Source organism: Festucalex cinctus, chromosome 2 (genome assembly GCF_051991245.1).
Source record: "Festucalex cinctus isolate MCC-2025b chromosome 2, RoL_Fcin_1.0, whole genome shotgun sequence".
Lineage (NCBI taxonomy): Eukaryota > Metazoa > Chordata > Actinopteri > Syngnathiformes > Syngnathidae > Festucalex > Festucalex cinctus.
In genome coordinates, this window is record NC_135412.1 from 21618294 (window position 1) to 21639148 (window position 20855).

At 37.6% G+C, this 20855-nt stretch overlaps 2 protein-coding genes across 5 annotated transcripts; one reads left to right on the forward strand and one right to left on the reverse strand.

The window, feature by feature from the left end:
- Positions 1 to 80: 80 nt before the first annotated feature.
- slc19a1 (solute carrier family 19 member 1) lies at positions 81 to 9938 on the reverse strand. Of its 4 annotated transcripts, XM_077513726.1 has the most exons (7): positions 8557 to 8959; positions 8135 to 8182; positions 6824 to 7400; positions 4880 to 5666; positions 3680 to 3872; positions 2058 to 2199; positions 81 to 1092 (listed from the first exon to the last, which is right to left on the reverse strand). In XM_077513726.1, exons 3-7 carry the CDS (start codon positions 7097 to 7099, stop codon positions 898 to 900), a joined length of 1593 nt encoding a protein of 530 aa, XP_077369852.1. In that variant the 5' UTR covers positions 7100 to 7400; positions 8135 to 8182; positions 8557 to 8959; the 3' UTR covers positions 81 to 897. The 4 variants fall into 4 exon arrangements, with proteins under 4 accessions (XP_077369852.1, XP_077369853.1, XP_077369854.1 ...); XM_077513727.1 differs by lacking the exons at positions 8135 to 8182; positions 8557 to 8959 and adding an exon at positions 9250 to 9938; XM_077513728.1 differs by lacking the exon at positions 8135 to 8182.
- On the forward strand, positions 9270 to 20812 carry arpc2 (actin related protein 2/3 complex, subunit 2). The gene is made up of 10 exons (XM_077513730.1): positions 9270 to 9513; positions 10829 to 10863; positions 11660 to 11772; positions 13565 to 13610; positions 13691 to 13877; positions 13947 to 14040; positions 15064 to 15190; positions 15262 to 15362; positions 18751 to 18851; positions 20051 to 20812. The coding sequence occupies exons 1-10, from the start codon at positions 9440 to 9442 to the stop codon at positions 20082 to 20084; spliced, it is 912 nt and encodes a 303-aa protein (XP_077369856.1). The 5' UTR covers positions 9270 to 9439; the 3' UTR covers positions 20085 to 20812.
- Positions 20813 to 20855: the final 43 nt, after the last annotated feature.

Consider the following 20855-nt stretch of genomic DNA (forward strand, 5'->3'; position numbering starts at 1 on the left):
GCAGTAAAACAATTTCGAAAAAGCTGACCAAAATAACAGATGTGGAATGCTAGTTTACAAACTCAAACTGAGAATTCAAATATTACCAACTCGCTTTAATTGTACATACCGTACACCAAAATACTAAAAATAATAAACACCTGACTCAGTTTGTTTTACAGCATTCAGACAAGCTCACAGATAACATTATCAGCTATATTGTAACATTAACTTAAAACTCGTTCCAGATGAATACTGTATAATAATCCTACTCAAAAACAGTCATCTCATATACTCGCAATTCCTTTAAAAACAAAAATTAGCAAAACCTGCAAATGATTCCTGTTGCATTTTACAACACTACATTCTGAAAATTGTCCAACAAACAAGTGCTTGTGGGAGTAAAAGCAGCCCTTCTAATCACCAAAAACCAGACAACCTTCAAGGTTAATAATTTTTTCCAATGCATTTTCTACCTTTTTTTTTTTCCTATTTCATTGCATTTTTTTTTGTAAACTAAACAATATGACTTGATAAAATGTGTCCAATGACACAATCAATGCTTGTATGACACTGAAGGGCTTTTCTAAAGTGATGCAAATGTATGATTATCGATGCAGACAGAAAATAAATCCAATAGATTTATGTTGAGAGGTATCATATCATCACACTAATAGCGTCTGTGCCATTGTGATCACATTGGAATCAATAATTCGCTGTCAATGAATCAAGATAATCAAAACTGCTCATTTGGGTCATCACTTGAGTGGTCCCACAACACTGAAGTTTGTCATTAAGTGCATTGAATATATAATAATAAAAAAAAAAGTGAAACCAGGCTTTTGTATCCGCCAGTTTGAGGCACTTGAAGCATGATTACGGCTCATTAAAACAGAGTCCATTAATAGGTGATGATTATTATGTCTTGGCATTTTTGCCATTGGACAAAGGTTCTGCCTCAGGTAGCATGTTGCTAAGCTGCGTAGACTTGGGCTGCTGGTCAATCTCTTCTTGCCGCTTGGGCTGCTTTCTGAAGTGACGACAGATGACGAAGACGGCACTTGTTAAGTAGATGACGGTCAGCAGGGTGAAGTAAATGAAGTACACAAGAAACTGGAAAAGGAAAAAAGCAGAAATGCAACAATTATGTGGAGCCGAAATCAGTCAAGGTTACAAGAAGAGTTGTCATGTACAAATAGGGCAACATGTCGAGTCACAGTAAGTAGAGTCTGTGTTCGAATCGGGGCTCTGACTGCTGTATGAGACGAACCTAAAAACAAAACAAAAAAAGAACTGGGCCGAGAGCAACAAAGATGAATCAAAATGGTGGATAGTCAAAAAAGGACCTGCTCAGTATTTCAACCATGCAAGCTCATCTATGAAATGGAGGTAATGTCATGATTTTGGCTTGCACGGTTTCTTTCAGAACAGGGCGGACTTTATTGATAACTTGATTGCAGATGCAAAATGAACATCAAAATCTTTTGGTCTGCCAATTTTAAGAAAGATGCTACCAAAGTGATGAGGAGATCCTTCATCATGCAGCTCCAAAACAAAAAAAGGATTTCATCAGCGCAAGGAAGGTTTAAATTTGGCCAAGTAAATCACCAGACTTAAACCCGACAGCGAATGCATTTTTCCTGCGAACAAGGACACTGACTCCAGTGACTCCACAAAACAAACAACTGAAAATAGCTATGGTGAAAGCATCACAAAAGAAGATTGTAAAAGTCTGGTGATGTCAGTGGGTCACAGAAATTAAAAAAAAAAAATATATATATATATATATATATATATATATATATATATATATATAATTTATTAATTTGAATCTTTTGTTTTTCTGTTCCAATAATTTTGCTCATCCAAAATGTTCCATTTCAATTTAGTTGTGTGTCAGATTGTGCGTCAGTGTTTGTGTTATATTCCACAGGTTTGTAAATAAACCTTCCACTTTGAGGGTGGGGCAAGTGAGAAGCGAACAAATATCTAAACACGACTCTGACAATAAGCGCAGAGGCAGGATAATGTCAAAAACATTTGTGGCCTAAAATAGCTCTTGTTGCATGTCTACATACCTGACTGTGTACATCCAAACCCAACCCCCTCTTGTCGGAAAAGATCAGGTTGATGATGCTCTTCAGGATGGTCCCAATGAAGGTGTTGATGCCGAACACCAAGGCACAAAGCTCCTTGGTGAGCGACGACGCTATCTGGAAACTATATAACAAATCACACAGTCAGGTCGAAGAATTCCACGATGACATTTTACAACAGGTGCTCGGTAGTATTTGATTACAACGTGTCATTTAGTTCACATTCGAGAAAAAACTCTCAGAGTGGTTTGTGGATAAGTTTACTGTCTTATTAACACCATTTCTGTGTTTTTGTTTCCGATCAACTTGAACAACAGTGAGTTCAGACCAAGGTAAAAATCACAATAACGTATGTGGGAATGCTTCAGCATTCCCACATACGTTATTGTGATTTTTATTCTCCTCACTTTTTTGCCGCGTAACAACTCTCACATAATACTTCCAATTTACACTGTTCAAATTTCAACTAGCTTCAAAAATTCACACCTCCCGGGGTCTATATCGTCTGATTCCACATTACGTACAGTATTTGCACAATTTAATGTTTAAAATAAACTTTTCCCCATTCATTTTCAATGGGACAGACATTGAACTTTTTCTAAGTACACCTTCCACGACCACTTCCATACATATAACTTATCATCATTACCAAGTGTCTGATACTGCTCGGTGGCACAGTTGGTAAAGTGCATTGTCCAGTAACCAGCAGGTCATAATTTCATATCTCTCAATTTACTTCATAAGCATTCCGCATGCATTCAAATATTAGCATTCAGCTATTAGCATTAAGTTTTCAGCATTCCCACACAATTTCTCCAGAAATTGCACGTAGTCTATTAATTAACGAAATAACTAAAATTAAAAAAACATTTTGGTTAACAAAATAAAAACGCTTAAAAAAAAAAAAAAAAAACTAACTGAAACTATATTTTACATTTACAAAACTAACTAAAACCAACTATAATTACAGAAAAAATATTTACAAAACTAACTAAAACCAACTATAATTACAGCAAAAATGTCCTTCGTTTTAGTCTTTGGTAATTAATTTAATACATGAGCCTTGGGGGTTTATTTTAAATGTGATTTTATGTAATATTTATTTTTCGATATTAATCAGAATAAAGACGTTTGAAAGTGTGTCACACAGAAGTGACGTCATCTAGGAACAGCCAATAGAAAATCACCTTCAGATGACGTCGCTCCTAGCCGACAATGTTTATGCGCTTGACTTTTGCCTCCAATGGCTCGGCTCACCCGCTTTTTCATTTAACTCCGCCCAAATGCAACGCAAGGTAGCAAGAAATGCGTTACTTTTTTTCATTTTACCATGCCGTTTATTAAATATTGCACAGAAGCACTTTTAAAAGAACTACAATTAATTAAAAACTACCACAACCGCCCTCAAAACGAATTAAAACTAACTACATTTAAAAAAACATTCCCAGTTTTCTGGGACATGAGTCTGTGGACTTGCACACAAAACTCTAAAGATGTATCGTTTTCACTTTCAAGCATTCATAACGGTGACTCACCAACTCACGCAGCAATAAAACACAGCAAACCGATTTGGGCCCCTTCTATGCAAATGAGACTGCACTCACGTGGCAATGGGCACCAGGAACTGGTAGAAGCTTCTGAAGATGACATAGGCCACGTAACAGACCCAGATGTTGTCGGTGGTGCCCATGAGCAGGAGCAGGCCAGCCTGCACGGCCGTGATCACGCCAATGACGAGCTCTGACCAGATATTCCACCGGATTTTCACAAAGCCCGCGATGAAGGAGGTCAACGCACCTGCAAAGAAGCAAAAGATTTCAACAAAAGTATTGGTTAGAGAGGCCACAAAGTGAAAATACTGGTAGACATATTGCCCCCATTTATGATGGTGGCTCGTTATTTACAATTATATATTTTTAAAACTCTTTCTGCAACCCCCAAAAAATGCCACCAGATGCCCAAGCCCTGGCTAAGAGTAATTGGGGTCAAGTAGGGGTTCAGTGATCACAATTTTCTGACCAATCACTGATGCCAGATCTTGATCGAGCCTGACCTGATGATTGTGGATTTTTCCCAATACCATTTTTTTCATAACAAGTCGGGCTGCTCGATCATGAAGAAAATATTAGTCACAATTAATTTGGTAATAATTGCAATCACGATTAGGATAATCACTTGTTGTTGTTTTTTGTACAAAACAAAGAAAATGTTTAACCACATAAAAAATATATATATATATTAAAACAAATACATTTCTTTTAAATACTATAATTATGCAAGTTTATTAGTCATTTTAAAATAAAAACGGTGCAAATATATACATTTAAACAACCCAAAATTTGTGTGAATAATCTTATTTTTGTTCACGATTATTCCTATTTTGTAATTGTGGAGTGTAATAATTGAAATTGGAATTGAATTTTGATTCACAGCCCAAATAACAAGCTTACATATGTTTTATTCTTCTGCATTTTTTTTTTCTCCAAATCAATTAATCAGTAAGCTATTTTTAAGGGTAATGCTATGATAGGTTTGATAAGATATTAAACTGTTTTGATATCAGTTTCATAGCAACGTAAAATATTTTGGGGGAGTGTCAATCTTGATTTTTTTTTCATGATTCATTGCAGGGTTCGGTCCCTTGAGAATACAATAAAAGTACATTTATTCAGTGCATGTTCAACGTTAAAAATTTGGTTCTTCACTTTTTGGACTGTGATGAACATAAAATTAATTCATGACAGTGTTTTTAATATTCAAAACAAACTCACAGCGTAACATTTTCGGAATTCAAAATGACTTACTGAGTAAGGTAGAAGCAGCCTCCACGGCGCCATTGTATACATTCTTGTTCTCAGTCGCCGGGTAGACTTTGCTCCACAGGATGTGGACGTAGAATAACACCAGGTAGTATCCTGTGGAGTTGAAGATCCACCATAGGGACCACAGCCGCATGTTGGGTCTTTTCACCACCGTTCTCAGCTCCATCAGCATCTGCACCAAGATTGAATCCTTCCAGCGGGATGCGGTGCACTTGGAGACGGCAGCGGTCAAGTCGGCCTCCTTGGCGTTGATCTTGTCCAATTCCGCCTTGGTGGCTATCTGACTGGCCGCTCCTCTGTGCTCCTGTTTGCGCGCCTGGTTGAAAAACAAGGAGCGTTTGGGCCAGGGCAGGCACAGTGACAGCAGCAGACCAAAGCTGACAAAACCCAAAGAAATCGCACTGAGGGTCCTGTAGCGGATTTGTCCCACTGAAACGAACAGCTGGCCGAGCAAGGAGCTGGCGAACACCCCCAAGAGGACCGAGGTGCGCGAGTAGCTGGCCACGCGCTGGTATAGGCTCTGGTTGACCAGGGAAAAGATATAGGAGGAATATGCCACGCGGCACGCCATTGTGACGCCGTAGAAGAATTCCATGAACTGCATCTCGAGGAGGGAGGTACCTAAGAGGAGAAGGAGCCAGATGACCACCTGGCTCATGCCCTGGATGATCAGAACCGGCTTGTAGCGCAGGAGATCGGTCAGCAGGAAGGCGGGTACCAGCACTGCCATGTAGGAGTACGTCAGCACTGGAGTAATTTCATTGGTCACCTAAAAAAAAAAACCAAAAACATTCAAGCCAGCTCGGATCAGGATCTTCAAACTGTTTTACTTTTTGAGAGAGATGTCGTCACGTGATTGCTACTTTGTGCCAGGATTTTATTAGGATTTCGACAACACTACAAATTGTTTTAAAAGAGAAGTCAATCCAAAAATAGAATTCTTGACAATAATATATGTGATCTCACTAGTCTCAACATGACATTCCTAATATTACATTTATGGAACAAGAGTTATGAAGCAAAATTAAGCTGTTTTTATCCATGTTAGGCGGCGGCCATTTTGCCACTTGCTGTCGACTGAAGATGACATCACAGTTGCCGAGGTCTCAGGTAACAACCAATCACAGCTCAGCTTCAGAAAACGGGAGCTGCGACTGGTTGTTGCCTTCTTGCTGCCGACTGAAGATGACATCACAGTTGCTCAGGTCTCAGGTAACGGCCAATCACAGCTCAGCTTCAGAAAACAGGGGAGCTGTGATTGGTTGTTGCCTCCTGAGCAGCTGTGATGTCATCTTCAGTCGACAGCAAGTGGCAAAATGGCTGCCTGGTGAGATGGATAAAAAAAATGGCTGGATTTTGCTTCATAACTCATATTCCACAAATATATAATATTAATCAGAATGTCATGTTTAGACTAGTGAGGTCACATATAACATATTATTGTGAAGATATGTTCATGGGTAACTACCCCTTTAAAGTAACAGTGTAACCTGTGCATGTTGTTTGCATGTTCTATGTTGAAAATTGCAAATTATATTTTACTAAAAAGAAGAAGAAGAAAAAAAAAAAAGCTTTTCAGTGGTATCCACCTGTGATTAGCATAATGCTCTAGACTATACTTTTCCCCCAATATTTCACATACAATAATTAGTGGTTGTATGTTTTGGTCAAAAATGCTCAAAATGAGTGCAGTAGTTTTGGACATGTATTCTTATAGAATAGCTGCCATTATTTTTGATATCTCAAAATGGTAATGTGATTAGTAAAAACCCAAAACAGATTTGGATTCAGTGCCCCATAATTACCCCAAATCCGTTGAAAAACCCTATGCAAGAAAAAATCATGTTGACCAGTGTAATGTGACAAGATAAGGGTGCATACAAATTCAACAAAAGTTCAATCAACCCCCGAAAGGGCACAACTGACCTGCTGCCTAGTAAAGTTCTTCTCAGTGCTGAGTAGATAGGGCGTAATGAAAGGCTCTCCTGGCTTGATGGATGCCATAAACCCATAGAAACACAAGAATATCACAGCCCACATCCACTTTCTGGGCTCCTCTGGGAGACCTTTAGAGGCAGACGGCTCCTCTGAAGCACAGACAGCCATCTCTAAATCTCCATCCACATTTCCTTCAATGGCTTCAGCTGCAGGCACCTTCGGGTCCATCTCATTCTCTTGCTCCGCTGTCCTATCTGAAACCATTGTGTCAGCTGATCGGGGGTGGGGGGGGCACTCACAAGTGAAATTGCAGAGTGGAATCACCAAGTGTTTTTGGTGCCAAACCCACTGAATCCCTGAATGGGTCAAGTTGAAAAGTGTGGTTCCTTGTCAACGCTTCGACCTTCCTTCCGTCCCCAACAAACAGTTTGAATAACGTGTCGGCTTGGTTAAAATGCAACACGCAGCCAGCCTGACTGAGAAGAATGTTGACCTTTGCTCCATTACGCACTGTGACAATGCACTACAGCAAGCGGCCAGTCACTGGGTTTGTGTCATTGTCCACCTGAAAACACAATGCAGCACTAACATTACTACGACCAATCAGACTACAACGAAATTGTGTATTAAAAGATTTGGTTATGTTTTCTTCTTGGATACACAAAAGAATGCAAATGAGATTTTTTATTTTTAAAGACATTTCGCACCATTTTATTGAGTTCTAATTGTGTCTCTATGTTTAATAATGTCAAGTTAAGTCATCTTTATTTATATAGCGCTTTCAAACATTCTTAGCCTAAACAACAAGGCCAGCATACTTTTTTTTGTCATTTTTTTAAACTTCTAATTCTTGCTGGGTCAATGTGACATGAGGGTTATTAAAAAATATTTATAATAATCCCCTCACTCTGTAACGCCGATAGTATCGAGAATTGTCACATTTATAACAGCACGTGACCTAATTAACATTCCGGGTAAACAAGTTATAAAAGCTTATACACAAGTTTCATAAAACGACCACTTAACAATTTGTTCTTTTTGACAACTAATTCGCCCGTGGGAGAACCTCGGTAGTCGATTTCGAATCAGCAGTAAATATAAGCACAAAGTAGCTAACTGGCTGGCTAACAACGATGTAAAGCAAAACGCTACAATTGTATCGCTTGTTGATACAAATGCACCACGCGTCGTTCACGTTGGTTAACTGGCTTGCAAAAATCTCGCTTGCCAAATAGATTATAATTCTGTTTTTGAATCACAAATTACAAGTACATCCAAATTACATTAACGTTTACATACCTCGTGTCTGAAGCAGAATCGACGGCGTCTATTGGTCGAACACCATACCTATGTATGTATGGGGTCCCATGAGTGCCAAAAATACATAGAAGCTGTCCCCAAAAAGCTTTGTAAATATACAAGTGAAAAACAAATGTTCGTCTTTTTCGATGTTACTGGTGCAAAGGGTACATTCATTGTCCTCAATGTTAAATTTAGAATCGAAAAATTTCTTACAAGGATAGATATTGTTAATATTTTTAAATTGTACTTCTTTAGCTTTAGGTGGAATGGGGAAACATACATAGCCTCCTACCATATGCACCCAGCAAATACACGTACATAGACACCTAGCATAAGCAACTAAGCATAGACACGTACATATGCAACTAGCATATGCATTAGCATATACACATAGCATAAACACGTACATAGACACCTACCATATGCACCCAGCATACGCACTATCATGAATACACTTATCATAGACATGTACACATACACATAGCATGGACACAAGGACCGTTCACCGTTCGATAAACACAAACACATGTCACGTCACACGGCCATAGTCATAAGACATAGGCGCAAAAACATGTTTTTGGCACTCATGGAACCCCATACCTTGCAACAATATTTTACAAACACCTCTTATGTTTTTCTGTTTCAGTTGTAAAATTAGTGTTTTTGGTCAAAGTTCTTTTTTACAGCCTAAGCTTTACACTTATAGTCAGCTGAGAAATGTGACTGATAAGGTGACATGAGATGAAAATTCGAAGAAATGTACTACTGAAACAAAAAGAATCATTAATAATTAAAAATTAACTTATTGATTATTTGAGTCACTGAACATATTTTTGAGTGCCTTAATCCTACTTGTTCAAACCAGCTTCTTAACTTTAGAGGCCAATAGGTAATGTAGTTATTTACTAAAAATTGTCAAAATTATCAGTTTTTTTTTCATTATTTGATAATACGATTAATAATTGGAATATTACAGTACAATACTAGTATTTTTTTATTTTATTTAGCCGTTATGTCGAATTCATGTAAGTACCGGGTTTTAGTTTAAAAAAAAAAAAATGGATAGATGGAAAATGATGGATGGACGGAATTTGTCATTACAATTTTATTACCGGCAACACTACGGACTACCATGGGGTCCAGAGTGCAAAATACGCGGAAGTGACAGGCGGAAGGAGCCTCGGCGGAAGCGGTTTGGTCTGTCAAGGGAGGAAACATTTAGCACCATTTGACACAAATCGCATAACTTCACCAAATTGCAGCGATTATCCACCCTCTTCGTCGACGCCACCATCCACTGCGATGATCCTGTTAGAAATCAATAACCGCATTATAGAAGAGACGTTGTCGTTGAAGTTCGACAGCGCATCAAACGGGTGAGAATCATTGTTACACCTGGCTAGCGTTGCTAACTCAGGCTAGCTTCCCTTTAGCGGGTCCGTACTTTGCACTAGCCGTAGTTGATGCACGGGGGGAGAGTTTGGTGGAGACTGATGAGCGCATAGATTCTGTAACGTAGCGTTATAATGTGGAAAAAAATAAATGTCTAAATGGGCACTGAATGTGACGATCGGCGCCGACTGCTTTGCCTCTAGCTGGGGTGTGTCTCAACGATCTATGTGTCAATCCCGCTAACCCCACTTCATCAAACCTTCCCCTGAAGCGTCTCAGAACAGGAAGCAAAAAGTCGGATTTTGTATCCGTTTGACACCGTCGGCTTGATAAATCCGACATTTTACAAAATTGAAAACAGAAAACGTAATTTGTTGTGGGCGCAATTTGATGCAGCAAGCTAACTCAAATGGTCTCTTTGACCAACGTTTTTTTGTGTTTGTTTTTTTTGGGTTGTTGTCGTTGGTTTGGGCTCTTTGATGTTTATTGTTGATACCTAATTACGATTCGTCTCCGATAATAGTTGACTAAATACAAATATAACCGTGAACGTCCATACTTGTGGAACATTAGCAAGCGTATTAGCAACTGGATGGCAATTTTTTTTTTCAGCTTCCGCATTCCTGAAGTCAAGCTGAGTCAAGTCCGCTACACAGCCAAATGCAGTCTCTTGGAACCCATACTGAGCCTAACAAAAAAATCATACTAAAAAAGTACTTATATACTGAAACAATAATTTACTCACAGAAATTCACTTTGTTTGCGTGGCATTTGGGCCTCTTTGGTTAAACAGAGCTGCTATACTTGCAGGAATGAAAGAAAGACATATGCAAAAATATTAAATCCTTTTTGAACCAATAATAGTTGGGAGTTGCAGTCTTGGAACACACACAAACATAATCTTGTACAAGATGCAGCAGCATCCACTTCTGTATCATCTATAAGCTATGTTGTACATATGTGGTACAACCCAAATTCTGATATTTATTCTATGAAATCTTTTTTTTTTTTTTAATCCTGCAAACATTCTATTCCTTTTTCTTACGTGTTTTTTTTTCTTGGCCTCACTGTTTCTATTACTACACTAAATGCATTTTAATGCAAATGGATATTTAACTGTTTAATCCCTTGTCATTTGTTAATTGTTGTGTTACATCATGACCATAATCAGTGTCTTCACAAAGATGAATATTAATAATAATAGCCTATTTGATGTATTACCATTACCCAGGAATTATGTCTCGTGTTTAAAAATGTTGGTTGAACCCTACACTAACTTAGTACTCATTTTCCTTGCAGAACCAAACCCGAGGCTGTTGATGTGACATTTGCAGGTAAGATGGTGTTACTTAACAATTAAGTGCTCGACAGTCAAAAGTAATACTCAGTTTTGGCTGTATTTTACAGTATTGTAGAAATCTGTTGCATCATATTGAGAGCTGTTTTTAATATTTTGGTAAAGTTACCTAATTCAGCTACACGAGAGCATCAAAATATTACGGTACATGCATTGACCATAGCATTGATATTTACATCTCTGACATTGCAGGAGTGGTTAGCACGTCTGCCTCACAGTTATAAGGTTTGGGGTTCCAATCTGTTGCAGTTGGCATGCTCTCCCTTTGCTTGAATGTGTGTGGGGGGGTTTTCCAGGGTCCTCCGGCTTCCTCATGCATTTTTCTCACATGATTTTTTTACTGCCTGGAAAATTAAAAAAAAAAAGAAAAAAAGCCTGGATTTAAAAGAAAACAACAACAAAAAAACAACTAACCATATATAGTTGGTTTTTTTTTTTTTTTTTTTTAGCTGAAATAATACAGTATAAAGTTGCTAAATATTAATGAATAGTCATTTCAACTTACCGTATTATATCATGAATACTTGTATATGCTACTCAAAAAGTCGAAATGTCAGACCCTGATATGAACCACCCTGTGATTGGCTGGTAACCAGTCCAGGTTATACCTGTCTCTTACTCAAAAGTCAGCTGGAGAAAGAGCCAGCTAAGCCGCAATCCGAATGAGGACAAGCATGATCGAAAATGGATTTGATAGATGGTGCACAAGGTCTTAATGTTGTGGTCGCCAGGTGGCAACTGTACAGCGTAACGTCATCCCTTCTCTTCTGCAGACTTCGATGGCGTGTTGTACCACATCTCCAACCCTAATGGCGATAAGACCAAAGTGATGGTCAGCATCTCTCTGAAGTTCTACAAGGAACTACAGGAGCATGGGGCTGACGAGGTACTACACATGCACTCATAAACACGCATAGGCACACTTTTTCAGTGGTGTTTAATGATATACATAGAGATGCTAAAATTAAAAAAACCATTTGAATGAGGTGTCCTGTTCATGTGCTGTTAACCGTCAAGAGTTCTGCTGCCATGTAAGGGAAAAAATCAGCCACAGAGGCCCCTCGTAGAAACAGGAAGCGCGTTTGAGGCGCACTCACCACAGACAAGGAAGTGCTGACTGTGACTAGCGGCAGCTGTATGAATACGTTTGCTGCAGTCTAGTCACATTTTTTTTCCCCTCTCTCTGAAGGATACATGAGAAAAGGATTATGTGAAACATCTTTATACTGACAGATTGAATCCAAGTTTGTGATGCGTGACTGCCATTCCTCTCTTCCTCTTTGCTTTCCTACTGTTAATTTCAGAATGACACTTATCTATTATAATGGAGAGACCCCATCAATTGTTTATCGGAAGCAATACCTTGTTAGTTTTGGTTCTAACGTAGAGACGCATTTTTTTCTGCTGGGAAAAATGTATTTATTTTTTTTTTGCTGATTCGGCTCTTTTCCCACATAAGAACAACATGGAAATTTTTTGGGGGAGGGCGTTATCTCATGTTTTTAGTCGTTATAGTGGACGCCAAGATGTGATATTATCATGATATAAAGGTCACGATACGATAATTATCACGATATTGTGGGGAGGTTGGCGATACAAAAAAGGTCACAATATTGTTTAAAGAAAAAAAAATATTATGCTTTTGTACATTACAGCAATGCTTATAAACAACCTGCAATTTCCTAAAAACACTAAATATTGAGGCATTTACTTGCTAATGCAAGCACGCATTGAGTTCCTCCACATATTGACTCTGGTCACAAGCATATTACGTTCCCCTTCATCTGACCATTAGCGTGGATTTTAAAAGTATAAGGGCCAAAACTTGCCTTTTGAAAATTAAACTGTACCAAAAAACTAGCCACCAGAGGGTGCTAGAACGGCATAAATGGAAATCAACCTTTTTTTTCTTTCTTTTTTTTCCTTTTTTTTTTTCTTTTTTTTTCTTTTTTTTTCTTTTTAAATATTGTGACATTACGACGAGATATAATGTGACAGTTGTAATATCAGATACCACGATATTGCCGGGATTGTTACATGCCTAATGTCCACTGCAACCATCTATGGGTCTGAAGGGGTTAAGCAATTTTTGTGTGACTGCCTTTTATTACGTCTGTATTTCTAAGATTTTTTATTTTCTTGTGCTGTTGCCAGAGGATTCCAGCAGGCTATAATAATCACATCACTGTTAGCAATTTAAAATAAAACAATGCATTAAATAATCCAGACAGCTCTTGGACCAAAGTAGCAACAACGGTTGTATTTATTTTTTTCATACTGTTAATGAACTGTCTTTTAAAAAATAAAAAATATTTATTTATTTATTTATTTTTTAACCAAATTATTTTGAATAGCTCTCAATCACGAAATGGTCTCAAAGGGCTACCTAGGCCCACAGTTAACAAAACAACAACATCCCCTGGTGCATACAGGCCCAAGAAAAATGCAGACCAAAAACTTGTTTAGCATAGAAAAAATACTGTAATTGTAAAATATTTTAAATACACAAACATAAAATACGATTAGGCTACTTATTACTCAGGCTAGAAGGCAATGGCATGAGATCACATTTTGGCCCACAGTTTTTGTTTAGATCTTTATTTTGGTCTCAGATGTTCATTTGTACTTAGCCACTGTTCATTGATTTTTAAATATTTAAAACATGTTTTTGTTCTTAGCTTCTGAAGAGAGTGTACGGGAGCTTTCTCGTTTCACCGGAGGCTGGTATGTCCACATTATTGTAACGATGTTAGCTTCATGCTGATGAAAATGAGTAACAAAATGAAGCTCTGATTTGCTTCCAGGCTACAACGTGTCACTCCTGTATGACCTGGACGCACTACCAGGCAAAAAAGATGAGCTTGTGCACCAAGCTGGGATGCTGAAGAGAAACTGCTTTGCCTCCGTATTTGAAAAGTACTTCAAGTTCCAGGAGGAGGGCAAAGAGGGGGAGAAGAGGGCTGTGGTCCACTACAGAGATGACGAGTCCATGTAGGTTCTTGCTCTTGTGAACTATGTGAACAATTTCAGATGTATTAAATTACACTTGAATCCCCTCAGGTATGTGGAGGCCAAGAAAGACCGGGTGACAGTGGTGTTCAGCACCGTCTTCAAAGACGACGATGACGTCATTATTGGCAAAGTTTTCATGCAGGTTTGTGAGGCAACAAAATGTATTACTTTGCAAATGTGTACTTAACTCATTTGCTCCCAAAAAACGTATAAATACGTTCTATTTTAAATGTTGCCTGTGTCCCAAAGAAGTATTTTTTGTTTATTTTTTTAATTATTCTTGAGCATACAGAAGGCTTTGATGCAGCCTCTGAACTGCAGACAACTGTTTAAACAATGGTAGTTATTATTACAAAACAGCAGAAGAGATCAACCAGGGACATGTTGCAAACAAGCTGTTTTCCTCACAGTTTTAAACAGATTTGTGAATAATAAATGAATAATAAAGGATAAGTTGTCTAGAGAAAAAATGTATCTGGGAGATATGATCTGACACTTTTTTTTTATTTTTTTATTTTTTTATTTTATGGCAGCCAGTGGAGGTGCTCACAATCAACATTTTAGAGCTGTCAAAATTAATCGATTATCAAATTATTAAACAACTATTTTAATCATCGGGTAATCATTTGGAGCCATTTTTTTAAATGTAAAATTGTCCAAATCCTCTGATTTCAACAATATCAGCAGTAATTGTTCACTGATTTCTGTAGTCCTTCACGAAGAAAGACTGATTATCTTCTGTTTAATCAAAATAAGACATTTTCAAACATCTATTTTTACTTTAGAAAAGAATAACTGAATCGGTAACATGGTCCAGCATCAAACCCCCCCTTTTTTTTTAATCACTATGCAGATACAAACTACGAAATAAACGCCACACATTAAGAAACAGTAATCAGGGAAAATGCTTTTTTATACACTTTTATGCATGAATCCAATTAATCAATTCTAAAACCTATCCACTAGTGACAGAACTACAACATTTTAAGTGTTAAAAAAGGACAGTATTAATGTAAAGTTCATGCATTCAGTGAATTTTGACATTTGCAAACTTCCTTGACGTTGAAAACATTTGACATTTCTGACTGCGTACCGTGTGCTGTAGTTTTAATTCCCGTTCATATTGTGCCAATTTATGTTTTGTCACCATCAAATTGCCGCATAGGAGTTCAAAGAGGGCCGGCGAGCAAGCCACACGGCCCCGCAGGTGCTGTTCAGCCACAGGGAGCCGCCTCTGGAGCTGAAGGACACAGACGCAACTATCGGGGACAACATCGGCTACATCACCTTTGGTCAGTTTCAAGGAGTGTCGCAACATTACTGACTGATACTGACATACCTGTTCCGTTGGTTTTCTTCCCAGTCCTTTTCCCACGTCACACCAATACCAATGCCAGAGACAACACCATCAACCTCATCCACACCTTCAGGGACTACCTGCATTACCACATAAAGTGCTCCAAGGTGAGTTGGAATGGAGCACACTTGGTGATTTCACCTTTAGGTCAGAGTTGTTGCTGCCAAACTCCGGTCCGCGAGTTGTAGTTTAACTATTATATGATAACATTAAAAAAATAAACGAATGCATTCAGTTTACAGTTTAATTTGTTCTGTGACCGCACTTGTAACTTTAAAACACTTGCATCTGTGGCTGGGCAATAAATTGAATTAATTTGATTAATTGTAATTTAAAAAGCGAATCATTGAAAAAGTGCTAAATCATAAAATCGGATTTTGTCTTCTGGATTATTAAAAGCTGTTTTAACGTTCTGTTACATCCAAATGTTGTTGTGAATCGTAATTTTGTGTCAGAATACTGGATGAGTATTTACAAGACACGTTTGCAATAGCTACCAACTACTTAATTGTGACATTTAAGCACAAACTATGAACGTTGAGTTTATTATTAAAACTGATTTAGAATTAGTACACATTATTGTTGTCTGAACATTTTGCACAGGAATTATTTTTGAATACATTAAATGTTTAAATAAATGTTTGTTGGGTTTATTACTAAAAATCGATTGAAATCGTAATTGTCCTTAATGACTAACAAAAGCGAGATTTTATTTTTTGGCCATATCGCCCAGCCATACTTGCATCTCCCCATTAACGCATTTGCTCCCAAAAACTTATTAATACATTCGATTTTAAATGTTTTAAGTTCCCAAAGATGTATTTATATGTGCGGGTTTTGTTGTTGTTGTTGTTAAATGTGTTAAATGTTTATGCTAGCTGGAGCATACAGGCTTTAATGTAGCCTCTGAACTGTAGAGAAAAACGGCCAGCAGGTGGCAGCAGAGTATGAGATCAACCAGAGACATGTTGCAACAAGATATTTTCCACACATATTAAAAGAAATGTGTGAATAATGATGAAACTTAGCTATATTCTAATGCTAGGTTCTGCAAAACGGAAACAGATAGAAATATACTTTTTTTTTTTTTTTTTTTTTTTTTTTTTTTTTTCCCTTGATGAAAGAAGAGACTCTAATCTTTCTTTTGGTAGGTTCAACGTTTTTTCTAGCAATAGAACACAATATTCAGTGGGCCTTGCAGAATCAGTCAAAATCCAGAAAAACAGCCGGGAGCGAAGGGGCTTGCTTCAGTGAAAATGGCTGCCAGTGAATGAGTTCAAATGAATGGCAATGCTTTTAGTCCCTTCCAGGATGCCACTAACCGACCCCTGGCCCACCCAACTCTAGCCAAAACAAACACATCAACAACAGTTTGCGTAACATTGTTTGAAGCATCTGCGATTGGTTGGCAACCAGTCCAGGGTGTCCCCCGCCTACTGCCCAGAGCCAGCTGAGATAGGCGCCAGCAGCCCCCGCGACCCTTGTGAGGAATAAGCGGTCAAGAAAATGGATGGATGGATGGATGTTTGAAGCATGCTTCTTCACCTTGTTGGAGGGTAAAACAAAACAACAAAAGTTTGCTCAACCCTTATACACTTAGTTATGGACCAAAGCTGAGAAGTTGCATCACTTGGTAGCGTCTCAGGTTGTTTCACAATCGGATTTTAAGGGGACACCTGTCTCCTTTTTAATTACACGCTTTTAGAGTCACTTACAGTAATGGAGCGTTCCATCTGCTACTGTCATCAACAGAAAGTCCGCTTTGTGCTGCCACACGCATTCATCATACAGATCTTAGGGCGGCTGATGGGCGTTTGAGTACACATGACTACAACTTCCTTAATGCACCTTTTTGCGCTTGTAAATGCCTACTAAGAGAGATGTTTTTGAGCAACGTTAATCTCAGGTGCATGTTATTGGCTTTTGAGAGCTGCGCTGCCGCTCGTTAATGAAGTAGGATGTTTTGTTTTGCGCAGACAGACAGGAGTCAGTGTGGGCACGTTTATTGATGGGTGTGTTTGTGTCTGTGAGTTTGTTGAGAAACAGGAAGGTAAAACTCACAATACAGTGTTTTGTTTGCATCCTTGTCTGACGGATAGAGCGCCGTTTCACAATCTTTATTGAGCTAAGGCACATATTTTGCATGAGACGCAATTTCACCGCATACCACTTAACAACGTTGTCACAAAAAGTATATCCCACAAGTTGTAATAAGGAGCTGGTCTCAGTTCACGCAGTGTCAAATCTGGGCCCATTTAGTTGTTTGTTGATATCATTCGTTCCATTTTTACATAAATGAATGGAGGCTACTGCATGTCTAGGTGGCGCTATTGAATGATTTTTTTTTCTTTTTTTTAATATTATTCGTTCCACTTTTCCATCATGAATGGAGGGTACTTTCATATAACACTTTTCCATATAAATTACAACTTGCTTCAAATAGTCACTCCTCCTGGGTTCAAGTGTTCTTTTTATTCATTTACCTTTCACCTATAATTAATACTTTGTCATTTTCACATCATTTATCCTTCAATTTCAGATATTAGCATTCAGCTATTAGCATTGAACTTTCAGCATTCCCACACAATTTATCCTTCAATTTCCTTCTTTAGCATTCAGATATTAGCATTCAGCTTTCAGCATTCCAACACAATTTATCCTTCAATTTCCTTCATAAGTATTCAGATATTAGCTTTCAGAATTCCCACACAATTTATCCTTCAATTTCCTTCATAAGCAATCAGATATTAGCATTCAGCATTCCCACACAATTTCTCCAGAAATTGCACTTAGTCTCGTTGAAAATGTTATTCTGTCATATGAAAGGTAACAGTGATTTGTTCTGCCTGTCAATATACATCACTTCCATAGATAAAGAATTATTATTTTAGAGCTGTTAAGATTAATCGACAAGTATTCGATTATTCAATTAACAACTTCTTTACTAATACTTCTTTGCTAATAAACGACTTGTTTAGAGCCATTGTTTAAATTAAAATGTCCAAATCCTTCAATTTCAGTCTCTCTACAGTAATTATTTTCTGATTTCTGTAGTGCTTCATCAGCGTAAACTGATTTTCTTTTGCATTTAATCAAAATAAGACATTTGCAAACATTTACTTTTACAATGGAAAACAATGACCGAACCAGTGACACAAATTTGTTTCAAAAAGATCAGTGAGTACAACATCAATTCCTCTCACTGATAATGTTGAATACTGAAAATACTAAAGGAACAACAATAATTGCTTAAACTAAAATTAGTTTAAAAAAAAAAAAAAAGGTTTTCTAATGCACTTTAAAGCAAAATAACATTTTATCCAATTAATTGATGGAATAATCGATTCTAAAAATAATTTGATAGTGATGCATTATTTGTTGTGACTAAATTATAATGATCATAATCACTGGCATAGCCTGGATTGAAGATACTAAAATGAAAGTTTGTCTTGTCCGAAAACCGCCATTGAAAATGTGTAATTGGTCCTTCTCCAGGCCTACATTCACACGCGCATGCGGGCCAAGACGTCAGACTTCCTCAAGGTTCTCAACCGTGCCCGACCAGACGCTGAGAAGAAGGAGATGAAGACCATTTCGTACGTAGCCTCTCCACCTAAATGTCCGCTGCTGTGCAAAATCTCGATGTTGTTATTTACTACCAATGAAAGTGTTTCTGCTCTCCTTCAAATTGTTTTGAAGAGGCGGGGTCATAACAAGATAAAATAATTCTCAAGTTCTGAGAACTTTGGGTCAGTAACATTTTAGGCAGATGGTTGACCAAAAAAAAAAATCAATTGTGGCTAGCACAAATTCAAATACTCAAGTTCTGAGTTCTACTCAAGTTCTGAGTTCTGCTGATTCATCCTCTTCAAAAAAAGAGAGTGAAAAAAAAAGAATTTTTTTTTTTGCCATCATGGACGCATTCTGATCACAACTTACTGTATACATATTTGTATGGCTTGTTGGCGACCAGCTGTAGCTCGCTTGTTATTCGACAACGCAGTTTTTTTCTTCATTTAACAGACGGTTACTGTTGTTTTTGTTGCCTAAATATTGTGGCAATGTCATCCTGAGAGTTAGTCCTGCGATTCCCATCTCTAGTTCAAACTTGGTCCCATTTGTTGAGAAGGAATTTTTATTGGGGGAAATCCTCCACAGTTGTAAACGCATCAAATAGAGTGCAGATCATGTTGATGCCATTAATGCGTAACTGGAGCCCATTGAGCCTTCACTAGCTTTCTGATTTTTTTTTTTCTTCATCCCACATTTCTCAAGTAAATATCAGCAGATAAATGCTTCTGTATATACTGGCCATGAAAGTTGAATATGCGCGCGCGTTAGGGTTAGTATAGTTTTGAATTTTTCATTGGAGTTAGTTTTTATTTCATTTTGAGTTTTGTCTTTTAAATTTAGTTTGTTTTCGTGGTGTTCTGTTAGTTTTTATTAGTTTTAGTTATTTAATAAATGCTCAGTTTTAGTTTAGTTTGTTAGTTTCAGTATTAGCTTTATTTATTTATTTTTGTTAAGTGTGTTGCTTGTGCGCAATATTTAAAAATCGCCATGGGAGTGACCTCATCTGAAGGTGATTTTCTATTGGCTGGTGCTAGATGATGTCACTTCTGTGTGACACACTTTCAAATGTCCTTATTCCAGTTCATATCAAAATAAATCTACTTAAAACATTTAAAATCATCCCCAAAGGCTCATGCATTAAATGAATTACCAAAGACTAAAACGAAGGACATAGCTAGCATTGATGCAAAAAAAAAAAATTTTCTTCCTGTTGCCTTCTCAGTGGGAAGACCTTCTCTCGCGGGCAGCTCAGCTGAAGCCGCCGTCGGTGGCCAGACGCGAACGCACCACGCTGCGACTCAACGGCAGATTGGACAGGCTTCCAGGATGCCTCTAAACGCCCCACACAGCCCACACAAAATTGTCAAGTTTTTTTCGTTTTCTTTCTTTATAACAATTAATAAAGTTGATAGGAAAAGCCAAGGCTCAAAATAATGAAAACAGGGCATTCCTTGCTTTGCATAGTTAAAGAGCATTATTAGTCCTATATAAATATATATATATGAGAAAAAAAAAAGACATTTTTGATACAATATCTTTTATTCCATTTGGTACTCTTACTTGACCTTCACGACTTATTCATTTTTATTTGATGGTTTCAACACCCCCTTCTGCGCTTTCATGTCATTGTCATTTGAGGGAAAAATAATAATAAACACTCAAATACCACAAAAAAATTATCTTGGGTTGTGTGTGTATAATATGCAGAGGTGAAAAGGTACTCGTATGACTAAGTATGGAAATGTAATGTGACAAAGGAAAAAAAAAAAGTGTATATTATTTTGCAAGGCAGAACATTAAATGCTACAATTCAGGATGACTTGTTGCTGTTGAATGATGAATTTGTATTTCGCTAAACAGGCCCAAAGTAAATTTGTGAGGAAATTGAGATAAGACCATTATTTTAATATGTATATATGTTTTGTGTCATTTTTGTTTGGATTGAAAATATGTGCCTTGGCTCAATAAAGGTTTGGAAACACTGGATTAGAGAGCTGGGATGATGAAACTCAAACTCAACAAATGTC

Excerpts from the sequence above, each read along its gene's own strand:
- slc19a1 (XM_077513727.1), bottom strand. The coding sequence starts at position 7,099 with ATGGTTTCAGATAGGACAGCGGAGCAAGAGAATGAGATGGACCCGAAG. Across the intron at positions 5,667-6,823 it reads AGAACTTTACTAGGCAGCAG|GTGACCAATGAAATTACTCC; the intron begins GTCAGTTGTGCC and ends TTTTTTTTTTAG. Across the intron at positions 3,873-4,879 it reads GGCTGCTTCTACCTTACTCA|GTGCGTTGACCTCCTTCATC; the intron begins GTAAGTCATTTT and ends GCTTCTTTGCAG.
- arpc2 (XM_077513730.1), top strand. The coding sequence starts at position 9,440 with ATGATCCTGTTAGAAATCAATAACCGCATTATAGAAGAGACGTTGTCG. Across the intron at positions 11,773-13,564 it reads AGGAGCATGGGGCTGACGAG|CTTCTGAAGAGAGTGTACGG; the intron begins GTACTACACATG and ends TTTTGTTCTTAG. Across the intron at positions 13,611-13,690 it reads TCTCGTTTCACCGGAGGCTG|GCTACAACGTGTCACTCCTG; the intron begins GTATGTCCACAT and ends ATTTGCTTCCAG.